At 37.2% G+C, this 18,967-nt stretch overlaps 1 protein-coding gene across 2 annotated transcripts in view; it reads right to left on the bottom strand.

The window, feature by feature from the left end:
• Nucleotides 1-18,967, bottom strand: part of PlexA (plexin A) — a 178,894-nt gene that overhangs the window by 37,098 nt on the left and 122,829 nt on the right. For both annotated transcript variants that reach the window (XM_011306537.1, XM_011306538.1), the window contains exon 3: nucleotides 7,952-8,134. In XM_011306537.1, the coding sequence (XP_011304839.1) occupies nucleotides 7,952-8,134 (183 nt within the window). The remainder of the gene's footprint in view (nucleotides 1-7,951; nucleotides 8,135-18,967) is intronic.

The raw sequence follows: 18,967 nt of genomic DNA, 5'->3' as shown, positions 1-18,967 counted from the left end.
TTAATAGCTGATTTATCGATTTCCGGTAGAATTTTCGAGTTCTTCTGAGCGAACGTCCAGTTGGTTGATGGAGGAACACTAATGGCGTAATAGTCCGATGAATGAAAAATACCGGAGATGCAGTGTCATTGAGTTAGCCCGATGGTTTTGCATTATTGGCGGGACAGATTCGACTCGGATTGAACCGTACAAGTCACTATAAAGAACTACCCAGAGAAAGATTGGCTTGGGGGCAGGTCGGGTCAACCGAATCGCATTTATAGACGGTTACTGAGCCATGGAGTTCCCTGTAAATTCTGTATGCAATGCACCATGCAGACACTGGAATAGGCTATGAAAAGGGCCCTCGATTTAAGTAACATCCGGTTTCCAGGCGAAACGCTGAAATGATGAGTACTAGGGACTCAATCGCTATTTTACGACTGGAGCGTGTCTTCGTTTTCTAACTGGCCGGTTATGGGACTTGTATGTTTCCACTTTATGCGATTTCAACTTGAGACGTTTTGATTTTTACACTGGGAATATTTTAAATGTCTGGGCCATCAAAATGATGCTAAGATATCCGGCTCAACACCGTGGAATACGATAATTTTTTATCCATTAGGTAATTGGCAGTTTTTTTTTTAACGTTCGAAGACAGTTCATCAATGCTTGAGCACAAAATGTTCCACGAAATGGATTAGAAAGTGGTAAATCGAGACGAATGTTTCTCTCGATTTCTGGAAATCGATAGATAATTCGAGAATACACGGAAAAAATTCAATTAAACGAATGTAATCATCGAATTAAAGGAAAACATGCTCTCTATTTAACCTCCATTTTCACCGGATCCTTTTACGTACTCCAGAACAAAAATAGCCACCAGTAAAGAGAGTCGCCCGTGAGTGTCTGGAAGCTATCGAATGTAATCGGAAAAGTGATCGTAAAAGAGTAAAAAGGGGCAAATGCAACTTTTACGCACACCCAAGTGTTTACAATTGAGTGGTTGTATTTTCGTGGTCTACCAATAACACGGAATGAAGAACTGAATTTTCCCTTCGACCTGTTATACTGAAAAATTTTTACAGAGAAACGAGTGCGTCTTTAAATTTTATTACAACTCGAACTATATATTTCAGTTATTTCTCTTCTATTCGCGCTCTTTCTCGCCCCATTTATTCAGCTTTATGGTGCCATTTTCAAGAGTTTTTTATTCACGAGATTTTGATTATTTCCGTCGTGAGTCAGCGAATGAACTTTTCACGAATTATTATCAGAAATATTCATCACCCATCATCGCGCACCTAAAATTTGCATTAATTAATCCCTTAACTTGTGATTACAATTGACAGAACGATTCTAGGCAACTATGGACATTCTTTAAAACATTTTTCATTATTAATTTTCAATGTTTTCCCACGTTTAAATAAATATAAACAGATAAATCAAGTATTTAGCAATTAATTAATTCTCAAATTTGATTTTTCAGAGATAAAAAACGTGAATAATGGAAAAAAAAAATCGTGAATAAACGAGTCTAATCATCAAATGGGTAACTAATTAACAAATTGATAATTGATAATAACAATCAAGTGAATGGAGTGCTTTCATATTTGAGAGAGTAACAATCCGTGTGTGCAATCCGCAATTACGTCAATTGAAATACAAAGATATCCATGCACTTCCCCAATTATTAATCAATAATTTCATGTGCAATAGACTCTTGGAAGATTGATTCGAGACAGAGTCCTTAATGAACTCTAATTTTCCGATTAAAATTTAATGACGTGCTGTAATGCGATTGATCTTCAAATTTAAGGTCCACTTGTATGATCAATCGTTGAGGTTAATGTCGATGAATTAATCACGCTTGGTTTGTAGCTTATTGGGCATTACGCTCGATCAGACGAACTCAATCGAACTTGGCAATCTGATGGGGCCGCTTTGTTCAGAGGAAACTTTTGCCATTAAAACCGGTAGGAAAGTGCTCACGGGGAACCAAGGGGGCAACAACATAGCGTTAATATACGGTACACCGTGGGGACTTTACTTGGCTTTTGCACCTTCTGCATTGCGCCCCAATGACTCGGGTACAACGCACTACAGGTGGATAATTAATTGGATAGTGACTTCGAGTTTCTACCTTATTGTCGACTTTAAAAATTATCTTCCAGTCGTTATCTATTAATTACGCTCCGCCGAGATTTTTCGTATCAGTAGCAATTTACGGCTTAAATTCAGTGTTTCTCTTAAAAACTACTAGAGATATTGATTTAAATAAAAAACATGAAAAGACATTTTTTCACGGAAATTTAATTGCCTCCAAAAAATCCTTACAACATTTTTCCCGTAAATCAATAGTTCTCGAGATAAACCGATGATTGATGAGAGTATCGCATTCCTCGAGTGATAGTACTCACAGAAATATTTTCAATTATTTATTTATTTATGTCTCAATGGTAAAACGACGGAGTGAGGTTTCTAAAGTGAGTCGGCATTCTGGCGAGTAGAGCCATCAATTATGTAAGGACCGCATCGAGATGGAGAGTTTTGCGGTGTGAGGATCGAGAGAAGAAAAAGGATAAATTAATCTCACGGGTAAATATAATAGAGAGAAGAGGAACATTCGTGTGAGACTTCTCCACGGCTGTCTCACGCCGATTCGATCTAGACCATCGGCTCCTAAGTCTTTTCCCTTTTTCTATTGATCACCACCCTCTTCCACCCCCTTCACCCTCTCCTCCCCCTCCACCCCCTCCTCCCCCTTCCGACCACTTTTGCGTTTCATCCAATCCTTTTGGTTATGTACTATCGATCGAGGATAAGATACCATCTGGAAGAATCGCTCGTCATCGTCGAGTCGCTTTATAGCAGTCTCGATTGACTCGGTTGATTCATTTCCACGGGAAAAATTAATGACAATAATGACTGAAAAATGGAGACTAAGTGCTGAGGACATTCATCATCCGTTGGACGATAGATAAAAATGGAGAAGACATTGTTTATTGATTTGTCCGAGAACTAGATTGTGTCAAAAAAAAATTCAACTTTTCTCTCCGTCTGTTTAATTTCTTTTTGGTCCATTCGAATGATTGTTTAATCGGTATAGTGAGGTTTGATGAATAGCATGGCATTGATTTTGTTTACCGACAAATAGAAAAGTGGACAATCGATGCGTTCGACGCACTCGACGAATATCCGGTCAGTGCATCCAATTAAAAAAGTTTAAAAGAAATAGCGCAATGATTTTTTCCACGCGCATCGGCTCTTGTTTACGGAAAAATTTAGATGAGAGGATGAAAAAAAATATAGGAAAATTTAATATGGGTGGGTACTGGATGAGAATCCAGTGCACATAACAGTCACAAAGAAAAAAATTTTTACGCGAATACATGTGTATACTGGGGTCTCTCTATTTTGCATTGAGTGCAAAACGATTGAACCTTGTGTGTATTGTGCCCCAAATCCATTGTCCATTATCGAAAATTGAAGTGGACTATGGCCCTCACCTACAGGGGCTACAGTTTTTTACCCCTTTGAGGATGGAAAATAGAGTGACAACATCTATTAACGAGAAATTCAGTTCACCGGAGTAAATCCGATATTTTTTTTCGTTACAATTCGGATAAAAAATTACCGCTCAATGGAGAAAATAGAAGTTTTAATTTTCAGGTGTTCTGAACACTGACCCACGTCACTCCGAAAATTACCTTTAAAATTCAATTGTTTTGCCGGGAATTTTGCAATTTCTCACTTTTTCAGTTTTATCAGTAATTCCTGGAAATAGCGGTCAGTCCGAGCCAATGAAAACTATTTTTTATCTGCGCACATTTCATTACATTTTTGTTTTTATTAAAGTGAAAATTCGTTCAGCAATTTGGAGATGTAAAAAATTAATTCAAGTCCTTTGATGGACGGATGTAGATAGTATATATGTATAGGAAATTCTCATGAGAAATTATTTCCATTTTGGAAATATTCTGTCGTTTTATTCCTTTTTCTTTTTTATTTTCTCCCAGAAAAAGTCGCTAGTTGAAATCATCGATATATTTTCCCTAGATTATGGTGGAGATCTTTAGCTTATATTTTTTGCATATAATATAAATAATATGCAATAATATACATTGATATGGCTGCATTACGGGCATGATATCTTCAACAAGTTTTGTTTGTTTTTTCTGTTTGTTTTTTCTGTTTGTTTATCACTGTAATTTTCAGATAAACGTGACGAGGAATGATTTTTATGTAATTTATTCCGTGTTTACATTATATACATATTCATTCCATTTTCAAATACGTTATATTACCATTTTTGTTTTATTGATTAAATAAATGCTGAAATTGTTTTGGCATTGAGAAAGTCGACATAAAATACTAAAAGTTTATCTGGGGAGTGCGCGTAGCAATAGAATTTAAAAATAATTCAAACCTATCAAATACAAAAAATTCTCATCCTGTTCAGCTAAAATTTCGCGTTGACTCCAAAAAAATTTTGAAAATCTATACAAAAAATTCATAGAGATCCCAGAAAAATTTCCAACTAACACTTCGAGTACTGATTTTAAAATTTTTCTTGGACTAGATTACAAGACGGGAACTTTTCTAATAATGAAAAAAAGTGGGACGATAATTTTCATTAATTATGAAATGCGAAAAATTGGCATTTGTTGAAATATGGTTGAGGGTCACAAAGCGTAGGGGGTACCACGCTGTCCCGATTTGATTCATGATCCCGCATATTTCATCCCGGAAGGATTATTAATTAATGATCAGATGGAAAGAGCGGGGGATTGGGTAACAAACCGATTGGTTCTCTGGCTGTGGTCTAGGGGAAGTGGTGCCGACTCATTTGGTTCTTCAAGTACCGATGGGGATCACAGGTCATCGGGTAGATGCCACGATCTACGACCAGACTGTACGACCTACGTGACTGTATGTAACTCGTGTATGTGCATTACATAGAATAGCCACGAGATCGTGCACCATCCCGGACGCCCATATCTCCAAGATCTCTTATCAATTTATCAATTATTCCACTTTTCCTCGATTTTAACAATTCATTTTCCCATCAATCAGCTCCACAATACTTTTGAAAAACCATGAAGAACTAAATGAAGATGAATGAATTGTTTATAAAAAACAATCACCGATTGATCAGTGTCCATTTGCAAAAAGCGATAAAAATAAAATAATGGATTACACCAGTCCAAGTTACATCGTAATAGTCATAGGATTATTAATTACGATGGCAGGCAATTATCACGCGGGAAATTTCTCATCACTTTTGACTGACGTCTCAGTCGTCTTCGGGTCTCTGGGCCATTCATTATATTATCAAACTCATTTTCTGTGCAAACATTTTTCGACACTCGATCAATCAGGAATTAGCAACGATACGAACAATTAGAAACTCTCGATTCTGTCTGGGCGAACTGTTATTAATGATTGAATTGTCGCGTCAGTCATTATTAATGGGCTCGACACGGTCTCCAGTGTTAAGTGGACTTGATCAGGTGTAATTATTAATTTTAATGAAACGAAGAACTCAAAGATACGGAAGAATTTGGATGTCATACTGAGAAAATTTTGGCTTAATTGAAATTCAATCAATTCCCTCGGATTACTTAATCGATTCGAATCAGTACACTCTTTTCAAAACTCTTGAAACACTTGGAAAAATCAATAACTAATGATCACATCACCTCGTCAATCAATGCTAATGAGTTTGACATCGCACTCTCGCGTTTAATGGATATTTTATCCTCCGTGATTAGTAATTAACATGAAAATAAAAAGTAAAAAAAAAAAGCCTGGAGATTTATGAAACGTCGGAGACATCAAATTGCCCGTTTTAAAAATTGTTTCGCAATTTCCCTTTGTTATTTTTCCACTTTTATTGGTGTAAAAAAACGTTATATGGGTGTAAATAATTGCCTAACGTTTTCCCTCGCTTGTGCATCTTCCCAAGGGGCAAAGTGGCAACAAACTCGACAGATATATCTTTGCAAACTCCAATGTCCCTCCTGTAACCCATATGTACACCTATCGCTTGAACTACCTACGCGTATTCGTTAATTAATCACAATCGCCTGGCGATTACCACGGGGCGCGGCGATGAATCAAATGGTCTGGACCGTTACTACACCCAACTGTCACGGACCTTTTAAGCATTTTCCAACAGTCCGTGTAATTCTCGTAACATTACACCCGGTTTACGTTACGACGAGCCTACGAGCCTGCGAGCCTACGATACTTCGTCTTCGTTTCGAATTATCTCCCATCATTTTCATTTTATTCAAAACCAATCTGATTGCGCTATACGCCCGCCAATTCAAATTTACCGCCGTCAACATCGCTCGGCTTTCTCCGGATTTAGTGACTTTTTCTCCCCAAAATCCCTAGAATCCCCTAAATTTTTATGCAATCATCAGAATTCAGAGAAATTCAATAGCGAAGTGGTACCCCTGGATAAGTGCATTTTTTTCGAGACCAATTTTTATCCAATATCTCGGAATTAAACGAACATAGCCACTTTTTTGCGTGAATATTTTCTATCGAAAAAAATGAGAGCTACAAAAAAGGTATTCATGAAAATATCAGTATCTTCCTTCAATTCCGAGATATCGGCTAGAAACTGGATTCGAAAATTTATTAATGAATTTTCAGGTAATTGAAGATGATAGAGAAAATTCTTGGTCTCATTTCCCGATTTGAAAATAGTCATTAACGAAATTTCGTTATCACACACAGAATGGGTAATTTATATGACACTTCCGGGTAATAACGAGGTCTCCCGAGAAACTTGCACTCTGCAGGAAAGAAAAAAGAACGGAGAAGGCACCTAATGCCGGGTATCTCCTGGGGTGACGTTAATGGAGATGTTTTTGTCAGGCTGTATAGACGGGGTAGAATTCTCTCTCTAACCACGCGATATTCCCCACCTCTCTTTGTCCATCTAGAGTGTAGATTCTAGAGTCGTCTACGTGTACGAGATACTCGTCAGTCTGGTAAACTTTGTAATGGAGCGATAGAGCACGTCTCTGGATGAACGGTGTGGCCCGTTTGTAAGACTACGTTTTCTCCTATATAAACCAACCCTTAAATTACATCAAAGCTTGGCCTCTTCTTTTTTCACTTCTCAAAATACAACCATTAACGCATTTTTTTCACCGCTCACGAATGGCTGTGGAGAGTGCACACACGGCAATCTTTTACAAAGCATGAAATGTTATAGCACTTCTCCCTGTTAATGTACGCTTTTTTTTCATTTCCACGAATTTTCCGGAAAAAGGTCTCTTCATTTAGTATTTTTTTTGGTTAAACATTCATTTTTAGGATTTTTTTTTCGATTTTTCCGGGATTGTTTATTTATGGACTTTAGTGGGAATTAATTATCGAGGTTTTATTAAGGTTCGGATAATAATTTAAGTCATTTCTGGTCTGTGTTATGTAGTGAATTAAATACCTGTACCAGATTTTAATTTATTATTCCCTCTAAATAATTCAACAGCTGCCTTGGTGGTTTATCATTCTAAAATACGTAAAAATTATTTTTAAAAAACTCACGAGATCTATAATGAACTCTGGGAAAAGTATATCTATTTTAAAATTTCGAATTCTAAATTTCAATTTGGAAGTTTTGATTAATTTTTTTAAGGCAACAGTCCGATTTCTACAATTCTTCATCTATTATGTTCCAAATTCATTTGATTATGCGTGAAGAAAATATTTCAATAAGATTTCTTGAAATTTTAAAATTTTATTGCTAATTACCATTCGCGTATTTTCTAATTTATTAGGAGACATGCTCTATATCGCGAAAAAGTAATTCCCAATTTATTTATAATTATACTTTTCATATATATATATTATTTATAAGGTCAAACTGAAATGATAAATGCGAAAATGTCTACCTGGGGGTGAAGGTATGCCCTCGCATCTACATTTCTATAATTATGAAGTAATGACTGACCTTTTTCAGATGACCATGTTGCGTGCCAATAAAAACTACAGTAAAATCGCCAGTTGAAGTTGCTGCTACGGCGGTCAATAGTGTATCGAATGTTAACACTGGAACAGCGGTCATTGGCTCTTGTCCACCCAGCGGTGTATTCACATCCAAACCGCAAAAATCCTCAGCGATTGTTTGGAGTTTCTGGAAAAACAAATTTATTTTTCATTATTTTTCGGTGATTCTTCAACAGATTGAAATCAGGCTTTTTACGATTCTGGGTTACGACACTGGAAACAAGTTTTCACAACGGAATGACAACAAATTCGGATGATCTGTCGGTAAAATTCACGATTATTATCGCTTCCATGGGAATTGCTGAGAAAAAAGTGACAATGGGTTTTAGGAAGGTAACACTTATTTTTTTATTTATTTTTTCGTCTAGAGTTTCCTGGAAATAATTATTTTGTTCTCATTTTTTCAGTCTTATTTTGGATCATGATAATGAGGGATAGTAATTATCCCAGTCTCCAGGGAATTCCTCCATGATTCCCGGAATTCTAAAGATTTGTAAATTAAATTCTCACTGAAAAACTTGAGGAGCAAAATTAATTATTTATCAGTTTCCAACTGAAAAAATAAATAATTCAGTTCCTGGAATTCAAAGAATTCTTTAATTGAATTCACACATAGAAACATGAATGCAATTTACAATGTAATAACGAGTAGCCGAATTAATCATTTAATTGCCACAATGTATCCTCTCTGAACAGTAATAATTCGTAATAAAAAAGAATAAAACTCAATTTGAGTTTTAATTAAAGGGAAATGACGTAATTAATGGGTTTTTATAAAGTTGCAATTAGGTGTCTGCCGAAAATAGCGGGCAAACTTCCTCTGTAGACAGCAGTTTTGAGACTGATACGCGCTCTCACTTGCCTTTGCAACATTGTAATTGAGTTGGCAATGTCAAAGCGCGGAGTAATTATAAACAACGTCATTACGGTAAGCAAGATGAAGAGGGGGAGGTGGGTCTTGTACCAAACCTGGCTTAATTAGACGTAACGTGGAAAACAGGCTGCCGTGCCCACCAGATTTCCTGGTGAATGTGTTCCCAGGATTTTGGAGAATCCTCTTTTTTCAACATCCGGAAATCCACCCGGAATTCCTTCCTCAACAATTTCCATTCCTCCCGCTAATAAATAAATATTATATTCCCTTTTTGTTGAAGAGGAAATTGCAACCAGTGAATACTTGACGAACTAATAATCAATCAATCAGTCTAGTTGAAGTATTGAAGTTGTTCAAGTATTGAATTCCTCTGAATTCCTCGGAATTCCTTAACTTCCCCTGGGAATAAACCACCTTTACTCATCCCCACTCCAATTTTATAACTGACTCCTCCCAAAATTGTGGATGTTCTCCTCTTTAACTCATCCGAAAATTCGCAGACAATTCGAGTAATCAATAACAGAGGCAGTTACCTCTCTCAAGGACACTCGACAGATTCATCTCGACAATGGACCAAAGTAATAGGAATTTCCTGTACACCGCTCTAGACGAACAACTACATCCACTAATTGAGATTGAAGTCAGTAAAATCTTTGCCCATCCCAGGGGTGTCTTCTTTGATCGCAAAAGATTACGAGTGAGTCACTCTGAGTCTGTCATAATCAAATAACAAATTCTCGTCATACTTTAGCCTCTTTCATGTTCTCTAATGAGCGCTAATAACCCACCGCCATAAAGAAATGCACAGAACAATAATATCCCACCTGGCAAAAGAGAATAAAAAATGATTGAATATTGATTGCGCAGCTCATTGATTCCAGGAAAAATCATTTTTTACAGAAATTTTCTTTTTCAATTTCTGCAAGACTTCAGAAGGAGGCACGAAAAAATGTTTGCAATCTTTTTTACAATATCTTTGCACATATTTTGAAGATTTTTTTTTATACTGGACAATTTCCGGAAAATTTTCTGGGGAAAAGGAGAAAATTGGTGGTATTTTCCAGAAATATCACCAGTCAAATAATTCTTTGAAAATGTTTCTCTAGGAAATTGAAAATGTTTTCATTCAATTTAATTTTCTCGGACATTTTGAAAAATTATTTCGATCACGATTTTTCTTCTATCCTTGGAGATAGAGGCATTAGAGCTATAGTTGAAATGACATCGGCTGCATGATTGCATGATTTACACTGTGAACAAGTTATGGAGCCGTCGATACACATATTTTCTATCGCCGTCAATATGTACATACCCGGAGTGTTACCCGATGGTAATCGCGTACACAGATCCCGGGTAAAATAATATAAATACATACAAGAGGCCTTTCACCCATATCGCCACTGCAATTATAACATTTTTTTCGTCTCTCTTTATGCACACACATGCACAAAGTATCCGTGACACTATCGATCTCACGGGGTTTGGTCATTCAATCGGCCATATATTTTTTTTACAGGCTCGCTGGAGTATAAATAATAAAACGAACAAAACGAGACTGGGATAGGGGCATAAATGGGAAAAATGAATGCGAGAAAAATTAAAAACTCGCTACTATCGACGAGGCAGGGAAGGGATTGGGAAATCCATTTGGATGTTTAAAATGAAAAATATTCTTTATGATTGACGGCGTCATGGACACTTTATCGCTATTTTTAAAGCTGTTTTAACCATTTTCGTTTATTTAGGAATTATTCAGTCGATGGAAAATTGTGATAGCCACTCGAAAGCTGATTAATCCTTTCCTCGATTATTCTGTAAAATAGAGAGACAATTTTTCCCGTGTCATTGAATAAAATAGTTCTTATTCAATTTTTATGTAACTCGAGATTTATTGATCCACCCGGGGTAGGTATCATTTTTTTTCGTGCTCGGCGGCGTATAAATAATAAATTAGACAAAGCGAAGGTGGGAGTAGAGATGGGGACAACAAAAAGCGAGAAAAATTCAAAACTCGGTAGTACCGATGGGTAAAGGGATACCATTCCGATATTTCAAATGAAGACTATTTTTATGATTGACGGGCTGACGAATATTTCATCACAACTTTCGAAACGATTTCAACATTTTCCATTTCTCCAAATCCTCAAATTTCCATTATACCAAAAAAAAAAACGTCAATATTTAAATCCCCATGTCGTAAACAAATATTCATCAATCATTACCAATATTTTTTTTTGGCATCACATTGTTTCAGGGATGGAGTACTCTCAATTGAAAAACAATAATAGACAATCTCCTCCGAATTGTGCCTCTTCACAAGCCCATTGGTTCCATCAGTCGAAAATCAATTTACCCTTGGAAAAAGTGAAAATAGAAATTCCCATTACCTCTTCAACTTTTCTCTCCCCATTGTCAGTCGAATGAAAACAATTATCGAATGGAATCCGATAAAGCCAACAATCTGATATCGATCATTTGAAAACGCCCCTCTTCCCGGGAATTTATGAGGTGGAGTTTCTCTTTACAAATACCGTCCTTTAATCTGCGGGGCATTTAATTAAGAATCGACTCGTGCGCGCCAACACACGCACGTTATGCATCTACTATTTGGTACTGGATTGAATTGCTGACTATTCCTGTGAGTTTCCCCTCCTCCTCCTCCTCCTCCTCATCCTCCCCCTCATCCTCCCCCTCCTCCTCCTCCACTACCACCCCCTCCCCCGGAAAACGAGCAACAAGGAGGGAAAATTGCTTGTATTACATACGTGCACATACGTACCGTCTATCGACACCGACTCGATGTCGCGTTCACTCAGCGTAATCGAACGTCGGGTACACGCCGCATTGAATTCTCCACATATAACTACCCAACCCTGGCCCAACCCTGGCCACCCCGTTAATATACGCTGAAAGACGTGAATCGACACGGGATTTGAATTCCGGGGATAATTAATACGTCGAGATAGGACTGCATCGGGAATCTCAAATAATCTGTCTATTGTCGATTGCAGATGCCTTTGAAGTTGGAAAAAATTTTGATAGTCGGGTTGACGGATTTCGACGGGAAATTATTACGGAGGGAATCAAGTTGGGGGTAATTTTGGGGGGATTTTAGGCGACTGTCGGTTGCGCATTTTTTCGGTAGCGATGTTTTTCTTTTTGGCTTTTTTTTATCAATCGATAATCAATTGATAATTGATTCCACGGATTTTTACTGGATTGGCTATAATGGAAATAAAGGATACGGGAAAAATGACAGGAATGGAAAAGTCGGTTCGGAAATCGAATTTTTCTATCGACTCAGTGATTTTATAAATTTTCGCTTCGTAGATAATAATAAACTACTCAAATCCAGGAAAAATTGATAAATACACGGAGAGAAATATTTAGTAAAAATTACGGAACTTTCAGTTCAATTACCGATTACGGAGTCGATTCAAAAAATTTAAGTGACGGTGTCGTAATTTTTCACCGATAATTCAGATAAAAATTACGGAACACCGCAGAAAAATTCCGTCACTTTAGATTAAAATTACGTGACATTACCGTGAAATTTCCGACAACCACATTACGCTCCAGAATTCCGGAAAATAAAGGTAATTTTTATTGAATATTTCTCTCTGTGTACATTTTTTTTATGTATATGATTAATTTCACATATTTTTGTGCGGTAATTAATAATCCAACTCTCACACACCGAAAAAACACGGAAAAATAAAATTCTTCCCCCACCACAAGTTGTTGACTTAAAATTTCGGAGAGAGTAAATTATTTCCCAAATGAAATTCAGACGCATTTCCTATTTTTAAAAACAATATTTCACCGTTTATGAAACAAATTCCCGCAGAATTCCCCAGAAAAATTCTCACCACACGGGAATTCTGCCCCCGTATCAACTCTGGGTATTGCTAACCCCTTTTACACCAGACCCACTCACCTCAGATTTGGCAACGAACCAGGAACAATGATTTCGAATTGTTCCCCACAAAACAAAAGAGTATACAAACCGGTGGGGGTGAAATTCGAGTGAAAATACCGACAACATTTGCATGTAAATTCGAATGTTATCGCGTGTTGCATCGACCGGAATGAGAATTAGAATCAAAACTCACTGGGTGGAAAGGGATTGCCAGTGGTCTAGAAGTAGAAGTAGTCCATTACAAAGGGAAAAACATCCCCTGGAAAATCTGAACAAGACAGCCCGTTTTGCTCCCCTAGTTTTCCGGATATATCGGCATCAAAGTTTTGATAGAATACTAAAACCGAGAGAATTTCCCTCGGTTTTTGCCGAGACCATTACCATCTCTACATCGAACAAACAATACTCCCTAACTAACAATTAACTTCACTCTAAAAAAGGGCAACAACTCGGAAAATCAATGATTCTAATCAACCAGAAATCCTAATTTGCTCCATTTTTTTATCCCAACGAAATAGTTATTGCAAAAGAATTTACTGATTTCAATAATACTAATGCAATTATTTTCCAGAAAATATATTGATCATTTGATCGATTTCATTTCAATCCACACAATGATTTCCTTGAATCGCTAATTCATTGGAAAATCAATTATTTAATTTAACAAATTTAAATGAAATTTAATTAAAACGCATATAATTGAAAATTAGATGACTTTGTGCCGGAAATTCAGAAAAATTTTCAACAATGTACACTCAGAAAAAAGATTCTATCCTCAAGTATATATTTACTAATAACGAATATATTTGGCGAAAAGAATTTTTATTTGGGGTATACCATAAGAAATCTCCCAACATTAAAAAAGAAAGGGATTCTTAATTTCCATTAACTTCGATCAGTCGATTTTATTTCAATACTCGATTGTCAGTATTTGTGACTAGTTACCCGATGTTCCCCGCCATTTTACAAACCTTCCTAAGAATCAAAACGGCGGAAAAAATTGAATAACTGTTCAATTGAATTATATCACGATTAATTTTCCCCGTTCAAGCGCTAATTTTCCAAAAACCGGGACCAGACAGACCGAACTCGCAACCTATCGATATTATTTTATATATAGGGTATCCCCCATTGGTTCACCGCGGTCTTAAGCGATTAATTTGAATAAAGAAAACTTTAAATTTCGCATTTTTCCATCTTGATTTCCATAATTGCAGCGCGTTGTGGCGCGCGCTGAATCTCATAAAAGTAAAAAGGGGTTTTGAGGGCAGTATGGAACCTGGGAACCCTTTTGACCGCTAGAATGCAAATAATTGTTCCCAGCATAACAACACGAGAAACTATGATGGTGAAGGTAGCAAGGAATGTAAATAGTGTCTAGGTTGGTGGGTACTCTCTTGTACCAATCCTCGGCATTTGAATTGTGTGTGGGCGTTGAAGTCATGAGGCGATTTTACCATTGCCCCTCACTTCCCCTTTTCCCCCTTTTCCTCTCCCACTGCTACCCCTTCACCTCGACAATCTCACAGGTTTATTATACAAACTGGTACTGAGGCGCCACACGTATGTGTAACCCCAGAGCTCCTCCATTATGCATCAACAAATGCCCTCAAGTCATACTCTACATTTTCACGTCAGATCAATCTCAATGGATTATTATCCTACCCTGTTTTTATGTCTTCAGCAATGGGAACAGATCGCCAATAGATCGCCAACAGATCGCCAACAGATCGCCAACAGATCGCCAACAGATCGCCAACAGATCGCTTCATTCTTTTTATCTCGATTTTTTAATCATGTCGCTTTATTTTCAACCATTTGCGGAGATTTACTGGGGAACTAATGAGAACCAAATCCGCCAAACGCATAAATCTAAAATAACTCATACTTTCTTTCAAACTCAGGCCATTTTAAGTTTTTAATAATTAGCATTATATAAATGACTATAAATGAACGAATGAATAATTGATGACTTTGCGAACGTTAATTGCGATCGTAATTGGTGTTATTTATGTTCTTGGATATTTTACGGGAGTTTTGCGTAACTAAAAATATATCACTTTTTTAGGTTTTAAATTATCTATTTTTTATTCATACACACATCTGAATTTTTAATTGTATGGGTTTGAATTCAATTATTATTAGAAACATTTACGAAATTTATCATTTGTCTAGAAAATTTTGAAGAATTATGAGCTGAATTTTCACCAGAGAATTCCGTAATTCTCTAAAAAAAAATCATTTAGGAATTTCACCGAAGAATTCCGTAATCTTAATTTGAATTTTCATCCAACGACTACGATACTGGACTACGTCCACGTAAATTTTCCCAGTCACTTCCGTAACCGATAAACAAAATAAAGTTCCATAATTTTTATTGTGTAGGTCTGTCCGTTTAGGTGTGGGGAATTTCTGGCGTTGAGTTGTCAGGGTGAGGTTGAAAAAAAATTCCTATAGCGATAGTGGACGAACTCGACGTTCAAGTCGTATACAAGTCGTACAACATGTTGAGAGAAGAGGGATCGATGGGCCACACATCGACTCCAGTGTGCATGACACTAATGGACTACGGGTATTTCAGGGAATAATTCGTGACACTACGATGCCAAGTTCCCGATATACCGCCGACATTCGGCCGATTACATGCGCTTATAACGTTGAGAGAACACACGCTGGCAACACGTTTGTGCATACTGTTTAGAGGGTGACCATTCCCCGATTCGTCGATCACTATCCCCCACTAGGGGATGAATACTGAGGGAGGGATATAGTGGTTGGCATTACAATGACGGCTATAAACTCACCCAGTGGCCCAGGCCAAGGCCCTGATACGTCATTTCATTGACCAATTAAATAACATTTTTCAGAGTATACGACAATTTTCCATCGCTCACATTTTTTTCAACGCTCCATGAAAATTCGATTCGATTACTCGATAACAGTATTCCAGCATTTCCATTGATTGATCAAAAGAAAATGGCAACTGTATCGCAGAGTCCATCATCCAAGGGAAATGCATTTTTCGTTTGATGGGAATTACGACTGGGAGATATTAAATTCCGTATTAATTTCCGACGGATTGAAAAGTGAAAATAAATTCAAAGTTTTTAGAGTAGTTACTCGTATTTTACAGCAGAAGAATTTTGCTGTGTCTTATAATTTAATGAAGTAATAATAATAATTAAATTGACTTTTTTAATGTAGTTTTGGGAGTGTCTTATATCCATATAATTTTAATTCTCCATTTTTGCGCGTACCACGAGAGGATAATGGGAGTCGCACGTTTCAGGACTATATCCTCACATAAAAAAATCTCCTTACAATGTAATCATGCCTTCCTTACCCATCACCATCAACAGATCAAACATCCTCAAACTTTAATACCCAATCCCCTCTGACATTACAACGTAGGATGTGACAATGGCCGATAAAACCCTCTAAATCAATTTTTCCCACTCCATCGATCTTGCTGAGCGTTAACGACACAGATGAGAATTCGAGTGGAGGTGGGTGCGAAGAGCTGTTAACGATATAAACCAACGTCCCGGAAAGTCTCGGTGAGAGGGTGTACGCAACCGCGTACCACGTCAATGACGGTAAAGGGGATCCCGAGGAGAGGATAAAGAGACGAGTGAAACTGCTCGTGGGCGTTTCACCAGAGGGGATTGTAAAATCGAGGGCACAGGGAAACTCGGGAAACCGTGCGGAAAGTGCTCACTATAGAACTTGAAGAAAAATTGCGCACCGCACGCGGAACATTCAAATTTACCTTTAATATAACTACATGCACTTCCGGAATATTTTAATTCGATAATTAACGACGAAAATATAAATAGAAAAATAAAAGAATAAAACAAGTTCCAAGAGAATCCAGTAATGACCACGCGTTCCAAGAGTTCCTGAATTTTTTTCTGGAACGATCGATCGCAATATCCGAAAGAAAAAAAAAACAGAGGAATCCCGGGAAACCCTTGAAAACAGGAGGGCTCCAGATGGAAGTGAGTATCCCCAAGGACGTGTAGAAGGGAGTGGGAATGGATATAGAGGATATAAAAGGGAAACATTGGAGTTCCGGGAAAATTGCACACACCCGCTGCCACCAGCCTCTAGACGACTAGCCGATCGAACCGCGCCCTTTTGCACAAAGTGGAAAGAAAAAACCAAGAAAATAAGAAACGATGAACCCTGACGTATATCCTCCCTCATCCGAAATTGCACGCTACACCCTTTTCACCTGCTTTCACTCATTCCCACCAACATCTTCCAATATATCCCACACTGTGTGCATCTGCATTCGATTTTTACAACGACAATAGTCTCTCTTCTATTTTCCAACCGCATTTTCCTCACGATCGCACATACAATATCCCGTGTGTCCTTGTTCACTCAACGTGATACCTGTGAACCCTGTGGTATAACGTTGAGACATTGAGTAAACGATAGCGCGTGCCAATCTTCTATCCGACTGGCTTCCGGTGGTCAGCAAAAGATTTCACGCTTCCTACATTCCCCTTCATCCAAACCTCTATTTCATCAAATAAAACTCAATCCTATAAACTAAGCTTTTTAACATTTTATAGAGAGTTCAGCACAAATTCGAGGGGTTGTTCTTTCTGGGCTAATATTATGACACAATTATTGCCGATTGCAAACGGATTTTAAGTGGTTTCAAGTGATTTCTTCAACTTCTTCAACTTCTTCAACTTCTTCAACTTCTTCAACTTCTTCAACTTCTTCAACTTCTTCAACCGATTTCATGATTTCGCAAGAGTTCAGGACTGATTTCATAGGTGATTTCAGTTCAGAGTGGCACAGTGATTTCACCAATGAATAGTCCCTCGCAAAAATGTTTATATACGAATACATATATACTTGAATCTAAAATAAATACTTGAAACTACTGAAAAACTCTGACCCTTTAAATTTGGAAATGATCACAGAAATTCTGTAATTGTGGCATTTTTTTTCGTTTCTTTGGTAGATAAATGGATTTTGTGAAATATTTTGTTAAAAAATGGATAAATGATTGATCAGTGATTCTTAATAAGTGAAATGAAGAAATAATTAAAAGTCAAGTTTTAAAAACTTGAAAAATCGTTAAAATTATTGACAAAGCGGACAATCGAATATATTAAAATCAAGTATATTAATATAACCAATATATTTGAATTGAATATATCTTTCCGTGTACCCAACCCCTCATTACAGCTGTAAAAATCCTGAGATTACCTTGGGAATAAAAGAAATTTCAGTATAAAAATCTTTCATGAGAAATATCGAATAAGGAAATAAATTTCCCGTGATAAAAATGTTCATATCAGAAAAACTATAACCGCCGGATGAGCCCTAAAGTACCATTTGGAATCTGATATTTCCGGTGCCATCCAGTGAAACTATTCTCATCATCATTATCCCCTGGTTCTCTGGGTAATCATGCTTTTTTACTTGTTGGGATTGAAAATAAAAAAAAAAAGATTGTCTACTGTCCACGAGTTTTTTTCTTCTTTTATTTACCCCAAGGTGTATGTACCGTTGAAGCGTTTGAGGTGGGGTAGAAAAAAACAATGAAGGGGGTGAGTTTGACCAGGTTTTTCTCCCCTGCCTGTTTTTTCCACTCTTTTTCTCGTCCTACCCGATTCAATGAGGTTTTAGTGGTCGCACTCTGACACGAGCTCTTCACCACCAACTCGTTTCCTTCCACCCACACACTCCTGTCTCGTGCCAAACAATGGCTTTTAACCCTTCGCACCCTGAAATATGGGGGGTGTTGATCAGACAGATATTTTCATTGGTTTTTCTTCAATTTTAGACGAGTATTGGTTATTAATCGATCTTTTTTCTTTCACTTGTGGTAAGAATGAAATTCGCACCGCAATTGAAACATCAAACGCACGAATTACTCCGTTTTCTTATCAGAGATTCCATCGGTTGGATCAATTGCTCGGGATTGGGATGGGGACTTTTTGCTTCATCATGATGATTTTTTTTTTAGAAAATTTCGTTGGCTTTTATCAGCGGGAGAATCGCCGGTTGGGGAATGGAGCGGGCGAAAATGAACGAGTCAATTCGGTACTTGTCATTTGCACGGAGGGAAATATTCGATGAGCATTGCGCATGTTTTTTGGAGTCTTATGAAAATTTTAGGGAACTCTTACGGAATTTTTGGA

The sequence above is a fragment of the Fopius arisanus genome, unplaced genomic scaffold (genome assembly GCF_000806365.1).
Source record: "Fopius arisanus strain USDA-PBARC FA_bdor unplaced genomic scaffold, ASM80636v1 scaffold00048, whole genome shotgun sequence".
Taxonomy (NCBI): domain Eukaryota; kingdom Metazoa; phylum Arthropoda; class Insecta; order Hymenoptera; family Braconidae; genus Fopius; species Fopius arisanus.
The sequence above is the reverse complement of the archived record's forward strand: the minus strand, read 5'-3'. Positions and strand labels throughout refer to the sequence as shown.